The sequence below is a fragment of the Neopelma chrysocephalum genome, unplaced genomic scaffold, assembly GCF_003984885.1.
Source record: "Neopelma chrysocephalum unplaced genomic scaffold, ASM398488v2 Primary Assembly neopelma1_345, whole genome shotgun sequence".
NCBI lineage: Eukaryota > Metazoa > Chordata > Aves > Passeriformes > Pipridae > Neopelma > Neopelma chrysocephalum.
In genome coordinates, this window is record NW_020898009.1 from 1,003,993 (window position 1) to 1,012,221 (window position 8,229).

At 47.5% G+C, this 8,229-nt stretch overlaps 1 protein-coding gene across 2 annotated transcripts in view; it reads right to left on the minus strand.

Annotated features, from left to right (window-relative positions):
- PTPRA (protein tyrosine phosphatase, receptor type A) overlaps nucleotides 1–8,229 on the minus strand; it is a 116,744-nt gene that overhangs the window by 85,008 nt on the left and 23,507 nt on the right. For both annotated transcript variants that reach the window (XM_027705549.1, XM_027705550.1), the window contains exon 2: nucleotides 4,599–4,737. In XM_027705549.1, the coding sequence (XP_027561350.1) occupies nucleotides 4,599–4,616 (18 nt within the window). In that variant the 5' untranslated portion in view covers nucleotides 4,617–4,737. The remainder of the gene's footprint in view (nucleotides 1–4,598; nucleotides 4,738–8,229) is intronic.

An 8,229-nucleotide genomic window follows, 5' to 3' on the forward strand; every position in this document is an offset into this window, starting at 1 on the left:
TTTTTTTAAATCTAAACCCAAAATCTATTAAGAAAAATTTGCCATGAGAAGGTAACTGTTTGTTGGTGGTGACATCTGTGCCATCCACAGCCCCAAAGCTGCCCTCATCCAACACCAGCAATAGGTGACAGACACAACCGAGACACCTACAACCACAGCAACCAAACCTTCCTCCCCACACTCAGCCTGAAATTGCACTGGGAGGCCTCAGAAATCCCACAGGATTCCAACCAATCTCCAGTTGCCTTGAAAGCATAATTAACTGCAATTGCCTTTTGATTTTATCTCCATTTTCTCAGGTTCTGGGCAATTTGGGAAAGCTCTCCATGTACCTACAGGTGAGTATTCACCCCGGTGCGTGCACCTACTTGTCTGGAGCTACCAACTTCCCAGTGTGTCTGCTTTTCTCAGGGCCCCCTCGGAGAATGAAACTTAGGGAGGAAGCCTATCCTTTGGGAAATTCTCCTTCTTATCCTGTATAGCCACTGATACAAAGATTTTTGCTCCTGCTGGTGGCATGGAGGAGCTCGAACCAAGGGAGTGCTCAAGCTCAGCCTGGCTCCACCAGGCTCAGCTCCCTACGTCTCATAATGTTTTCTGACAAATTGCTCTCACAGGGATTTCCAAAAAAAAAAAGATGCTGAGTTGGCCTTTGCGGTAAGAAAGAGATTTTCCTCCCTTCTCCACATAAATTTTAAAGTTTCTCCAAGCGATTTTCAGTCAGTCCAAAGTGTTGGTGAGTCACAGGCAGACAGGTGACCTACACCACCATCCCCTCTTACAAACACAGAGGGCAAATATGGAAGAAGAACATGAGCTTTAAGGAAAATTTCTGGAAAGTTTAAGGCTGATGAGGCCCTGGCACAGGTTGCCCAGAGAAGCTGTGGCTGCCCCTGGATCCCTGGAAGTGTCCAAGGCCATGTTGGATGGGGCTTGGAGCAACCTGGTCTAGTGGAAGGTGTCCCTGCCCATGTGTTGGAACTAGATGGTTTTGAAAGTCCCTTCCAATCCAAACCATTTTGTGGATCTGTGAAAATTCTTGCCCTTGCAGGGAAGGTTCAGGACTAGTTTCATTCAGAAATACAGAGTGGGTGCAGTCAACGGCTTGGAGAATTCCACCCAAAAAACAGAGAGCTGCTTCAATCCCCAAAAACTTTCCTATTCAGTGGAAAATTCAGCTTTGCTACAAAGTCAGATGGAAGCTTCTGAGCCAGCCCAGGCAGGGGTTCACCCAAACAGGAAAGGCCAAGAACGAGGCATCCAAACACTCCCTGCTAAAACCTTTGTGGTTTTACCATCAAGAGTCCAAATCAAGACCTCCCGTCCTGCTGCTCGCACCGCACGTGGAAGAGTTTCCAAAAGACGTTCCTTGGCAGCAATCCCAAAAACGCAGCTTCCGACCCGCTGCTGGGAGCAGAGGTGGCTTCTCTGTGGACTTTGAAAGCTGAGTTTCCAAAGAAACCCTGGTGTTTTTGAACAAGGCTCTTGATTTCTCTAAACACAACTGTTTCTGCAAGCCCAAGGCAGGTCTGGTGGTCTAAGGTTTGGGGGGAAGATGAGACAACCCCCCCCGTGTTCTCATTGCAAGTCTTGCATGTCATCAAGGACACCTCCCCCTTACCCTTCCTTTGAGCCTGCTGGGATCAGGAAAGTAATTATGGTGGAAAAACCTGGGAGAACCCAATTGTGGCTCAGTGAAACTGTCCTGTCCAGTGGAGTAACTGGGACAGACACCACAGCCCTGGAACACCAGCCTGTAAGGAGCCAGGGCAGTCATCCCTGGCTAGGAAAGGCAGGATTCAAGGCCAGGTTAGATGGGGCTGGGACCAACCTGCTCTAGTGAAAGGTGTCCCTGCCCAGCGTAGGGGTTGGAATGAGATGGTCTCTCAGGTCCCTTCCAACCCAAACCATTCCGTGATTCTATGATTTTATGTCCCTGATCATTGCAGGGGGTTGGAACGAGATGACCTTTAAAGGTCCCTTCCAAGCCAAATATTCTGTGATTCCCACGCACTCTCTGGGACAGAATGGCAGGTGTTTGGTAGTGGGTCTGTTTCTACCTCCCACCCTCCTTCCCCTCCTCCAGTGTTTTCAACTCAGCCAGTTTTGATTTGAGACCACCGTGACCTCCACTCAGAGGTGCCACCAGACCTGGGAGCACCACGGTGTTCGGCATCCCGAGGTTTCCAATTACACAAGCAGAGTCTTTTAGGATACACTGGAGGTTTTAGAGCTAAACTTTGAAGCCTCCCCTGCAAACACAAGCTCCCTGGTCTCCCAGCACTACCACAAGTAGCAGCACTACTGCTGCACAGCCTGTGCCACGTCTGAGCTGGAATAAACGTGTGACACTGCTGAAATGGCTGACAAAAAGAGGACAGCAACTTGTGACAAGTGAATGTGACCCGTGCAAACAAAGCCCAGAAATCCAGCGATCCATCTGAGTGGACAGCTTTGTATAGACTCCATGCACTGGTTTTCTCCCACATAATCCCAATCTGAATGCTCTGGCCCCGTGACACCAATCAGGAAGTGATGGATAATGAAACACAAGCATAAAAGGGTGCTCAAGCCCTTCCAGCTCACAATGGCTATTTTATAACCCCTGTTTTAGAGGGAGAAAACACTCAGCCCCAAACGCCTTTCCAGTGGCCCACGGGAGTCAAGAGGCTCCTGGTACAACAAACACCCTGGAATCTTCCAAATTCACCTCTCAGTCTCACCCAGCAGCCCACTCTGAACAAGCCCCAGGACCTCAGCTGTGGACCTTGCTGCCTTATTCCAGAAGGATTTTGCTGCAGAAGGGAAGTGCTGTGGGACTATTTCCCTCCAGCCAACAGAGACAAAGCCACGTCTGGCTTCATCCTGCAAGACAAACCACCCACCCACAGCAATGTTGCTGGGACCATTTAACCTGCCCAGTCACAGCACTGGCCACGGTGATCAGCCCACGGCTGCTCCTCTTCACACGGGTTCAGGCACATCCTGCCAATCCCAGGGGATTGAGGATTCCAGCTGGCTGCTGAATTTCCACCTTCTAACCCCAAAGAGCTGAGAAGCCTTGACAGGCACATCCAGGCTCCTGCTGCTTTAAAAAGGCTTTTCTTATACCAGCAAAAACTGAGTAATAAATGGAATTTAGGCTATTAATGTTCACACTGAGCATCATATGCAAACTCCTTCTGCATCTCTGACTTTAGTCTTGTTGAACTTAATCCTTTCCTGGGACCAGCTATGGAGAAAGAAAGCACCAAAGTCCTTCTTCTAGGACAGTTGGCCACTTCTCAGTGAATCAGAATCATAGAATCCTTCCTGAGTTGGAAGGGACCCACAAGGATCATCCAAGTCCAGCTCCTGGCCCTGCACAGGACAGCCCCAATTACTGGGATTAATTTAGCTGTTTTCTTCAATAGGAGTTTTCCCCAAATCAAAAAGAGAGCAAAAGAAAAAGACTTAAAAACACATGTAGCAAAACACAACACGAAATTCAGTGAAGTCCAGAGAGAAACACTCACAAACAGAACTGAAACTCTTCCCTAAGTATCACACAAATTCAAAGGGAAGGATTTAGTCATCCTTGAAAGTCAGGATTGGTTTCAGTTTGGCACGGAGGTACCACACCAGGTTTGCAAAGAGTTCAAAGAATTTTTATATGAAACCATAAATTGGTCGAGTTTGTGAAGCAGGGCAGTGTTGGCAGGACCCTGTGTACAGGCATTAAGGAAATATCAAACCACAAATACAAACTTCTTCTCCAGACAGGGTGAATCTGTGGAAGCCACAGCAACAAGAAATGCTTTAAGAAAAGACCCTGATTATACAAATCACCAGGTCTCACACGCACATCTCCGTTTGCTACTCCAGCAGCACCATCCCACCACCGAATCCGTTTGGGTTGGAAGGAGCCCTTTGGAATACCCAACAAGAAATCTGACAGTAAGGTATTTATTTTTGATTTTTAAAAGCATTCCTCAATCTTTTCCTCAAGTCAGACCACGGGAAGAACTTGGACCAGAAAAACTTCCCACAAACTCCCTGATGGATGTTGGGGTTTAATTCACCAATGCCCTGAGTAATGCTCCTTCTTACTCCATAACCTTCCTTCTTACTCCATGACCTTCCTTTCCTCAAAAAGACTCTGGGCTTTTTCTTTCCCCCTCCCTAATAAATCACTCATGCCAGAATTCCATGCTTATCTGTGCCAAGGGAAGAGCACAGGTCAGTGTGTTTCAGTTTAATGCTGGTTTGTGCAGACAAGAAGAAAAAAAACCTTAAGTAAAGCCCTCAAAACAGCGCAAATATTGATGCCCAAACTCTACACGTCTCACAACAAAACCTACAAGTTTCAAAAGTGATTCTTTCAGGTAAATAAATCTAAAAAAAGCTGGACTTGTTCAAGTTTGCATCAAAACAAACAACATCCCCCAGTTTAAGAAGACCACGCTCATTGATCAGACAAGGGAACGATGGAGAGCAGCTTTCACCCTCTAAGGCTGAGGGATGTGAATCCACGAGGAAGCTGTACACCCTGGAACCTCCAAAGGCCACACCAGTACCACCTCTGTACCCAAATCACCTCATTAATGCTTCTACTGTACCTTTAAAGGGACGTTCATTCACCTCTTCACCTCCCCAAGGCGACGGTCAAAGCTTTTTTCCGATTAATGCCAAACCGGGACGACGGTGAGGAGTAAACAATCAATCCTTATTAAGGCTGGGGAGTATTCTCGATGCTACCTGCAAAAGAGGAACACCCAGTGAATGGTCTGTGCCAAGATGAGGGAGTCATTTCACACAGATCACTCATATTAAACAAACAGACTTTTTACTGCCCCAGCTACTTGAGTTTTATGGGGGATGACTGGGATTGTCCCACATAACTGAGATTGTCCCAGACACTAACGCAGGCCCCATATAAAGTAAGTTTATCCAAGCATTCCGAGCACAGCTGGAGGAACACCAGCCTGCAGAAGGCATGGAGGTGGTCAAGAAGAAGACTGAAGACCACAGCTCAAGGGATTTGGGGAATAACCCAACTTTTTGCAGGCTGCTAATACACCAGAAGCTAAGGAACAACAAAGAAATTAGCCATAAATTGAGAGGACAGGGAACGTACATCGCTTGGCCTGAAGCTGGGAAGATCTCCATTCCTGCCAGATTTTACATCCAAAACTAGACAACTGTCCTAAAAACGACCTCATTTTCTCTTTCCTTGGGGAAGGGAAGGTTTGTGGGCAGGAGCAGGGCACCTGCCAGGCCAGACAGGATCGATGCGAAGAGGGGACAAACCTTTCATCCACACCAACTCTTCTGGGGGCCTGGAAAGGGGGAAAGGTGCCTTCAAAGCTATGCTCTGCTCATGAAAATGGCCCCGAGGTGGTATTAGGGATGTATCAGTTGGAGCACCTACAGGAGTGAGAGGTGGCTCTTCTGGAGCTGTGGGTATGCTGGCAAGGAGGAGAGGAAAACAATAACTATTTTGGCAGGCTGGGGGAGGGACGAGTGAATTATTCCCTTGGCAACCAGCTTCATGGGACCTGGTTCTCTCCTCAGTTATTCAGTTATATATATTTGGCTCCTCGGTTACTTTCTGTAGGACTCTTCCAGTTTTAGATTTCATTTTCAAACCCAAGCTGGTCACATTTTCCGCAGGCTGCACAATGCACAAACAAGGCAAGATGCATTTTTATAAGGCAAGGCCATGTCTCAAATAGCTGAAACCACCTATGCTGTTGGAACATCTGGCAAAATTCGACGTCCTCCTCAACACAGCAAGAGAAAAGCTGATGCTCTTTGTTCTAATGCTTTATTAGAGCATTAAAGTCCTCTCACACAGCACCCAAACCACCCACCAGCACCCAAGCTGATGTCAGAGAGCTCCAAGAGCAGCTCCCAGGATTCCCTTAAACATCTGGGTGTAGGTGAAAGGAGACTTTTGGGCTGCAGAGCACCACTGAAAGAACCAACAGCCCCGCTCCAGCTCGGAGCAGTGCAATGCCAGCTTCCAAATCTGCATTTGATAAATGGGATGATCAATTTAGGTATTACGATTCTTAGATACTGGGAAGGAATTCTTACATACTAGGAAGAAATTCTTCCCTGTGAGGGTGGTGAGGGACTGGAATGGAATTCCCAGAGAAGCTGTAGCTGCCCCACCCTCCCTGGAAGTGTTCAAGGCCAAGCTGGACGGGGCTTGGAGCACCCTGGTCTAGTGGAAGGTGTCCCTGCCCACGTCTTGGAATTAGATGGTCTTGAAGGTCCCTTCCAACCCAAACCATTCTGTGATTCTATGAATTTATTTAAGTTGTAGAAAGGAGGTAAATTCTGCAGACACAGGGAGGAAGCAGCAGAGCATCCTCTCCCTCATGGTGCAGCAGAGCTCCCTGGACACCCACTCCACCGCTTTGCACTCCCCAACAAATAACCTGGCCCTGCTCATGGCAACGTGGATTCCCAATCTGGCTCTGCAGCAAAACAGGCTCCCTCTAATTATCCCTCGGCCTGACGACATCCAAATGGTGGAACAGGAACATGTCGGGGACTCAAAATGAGAGAGTGTGAAAACAAGCCCGTCTCCTTTCTCCGTTCACACCGCAGGTCCCGAGCGCACGAGGACACGCCTGAGTCATTCCCAGCAACAACCACAGAGAATTCCCACGCAGGAGCTGCTTTTACGAAATTATTTAAAAACGAGAGGACAGCGAGAGTCGCTTTGGGGCTGGAAGGAGCAACGGTGTGATGAGAAGGATCAGTCACATCCGTAGAGCCTCATTAGAAGTGATTTATATGCAAGTAAAACAAATATCCCCCCACACTTTTCCAGGAAAACGCCAAACTCCATACTGATTTACACGCTTTCCAATCTCATTGACTTCAGAGGGATTGCCTGCGGTAGGAATCGCCGGGCTGTGGCCTCCCAGCAACAGAGTAATCCCTTCATATTCCCCCTTTCAAAAAGCCCCGTCATCCGACCAGGTGCTGCAGCTCAGACCCCAGGAGCCGAGTCCCAGCCCTGCAGCAACACTTCTCCTCTCCCTGCCAAAGCTTGGGAAGGGGGGGGGAAAGGGAAATAGAAGTCCCATGATGGAAATGCCTCGCCATCCGTGGCTGAGCTGAGGGAGAGCCATGAACCCTCCTTCCACCTAATTAAACCCAGATCCAAAAGCTGTTCTGATCCGAGGGCATTAAGTATTTTTGTTAGGAAGGGCAGGGATAAATTAACTCCTAACTCTGGCCCTAATCTTTTTTTTTTTCATTGTTGTTTGAATTCTCCCACTTCCTAAGATTTCGGCATTTCCTTGTGATAAGGGGGAGCTCCAGGCTGCCAGCTCATCTCATGCCTTCTCTCCAAGGCATCTGGGCAGATGCTTCCCCCCCACATAAGCTCTTAAAAAAATCACAGGATCCGCTTCTCCATTTAACAAACATCGGTGCAAAAGGCAACTGCTGACCCCACTCTTTCATCACAGCTGTTATTTACAGCTACCAGCACACTGGGAGAGATGATAATAAATGTTTAATGGTCCAGCAAACACCAAGGGCTTTATCTCCAGCCCATTTCCAAGCCTGATCAAATATAATAATCCTTTGTATGTCTGTCTGCCGCTTCCCTGGCTTCCTGTGGGATGGTGCTCTATATTCCCACATAAATGGGGGTTAGCTATAGGGAAGGGGGGGTTACTTATAGGGACATGCTATTTTCCTTGCTTCCATATCAATTTGTTGCTCCCAGAAGGGCAGGACTATGCACCAACCTGTTGGACCTCTATAATAGAGAACATATGTAATAGAGACCCATATAATAGAGAAGTGCAGGCAGTATCTGCCTCTAGGACTCAATGAAGCAGTTATTTATATCAGGATTATTACACATAGGAAGTGGAGAATATGTGGAGGAAGTTGAGAGAAGTATCACTTACTTACAGACTGGGCAGATAAACCACTTCCTCAGCTCTGAAATAGAAGATCTATTCCCCCTCCAATTATAGCTGTGGGTCCATTACTCAATATTCCCTCCCCATGCAAGTCTTACTTATCTTCCAGAGCCTCATCTCTCCCAGATGATACTGTAAATGAGTCATTTGACACACTAAAGCAAAGCAGTTAAGGTTTTATTACTCTATTACACACTGCTGTGACAAGCTTCCCCAAAGACTTGATGCTAAATCACAGCCCAATTCTGGTTTGGGAAAGTGATCCTAAATCACAGCCCAATTCTGGTTTGGGAAA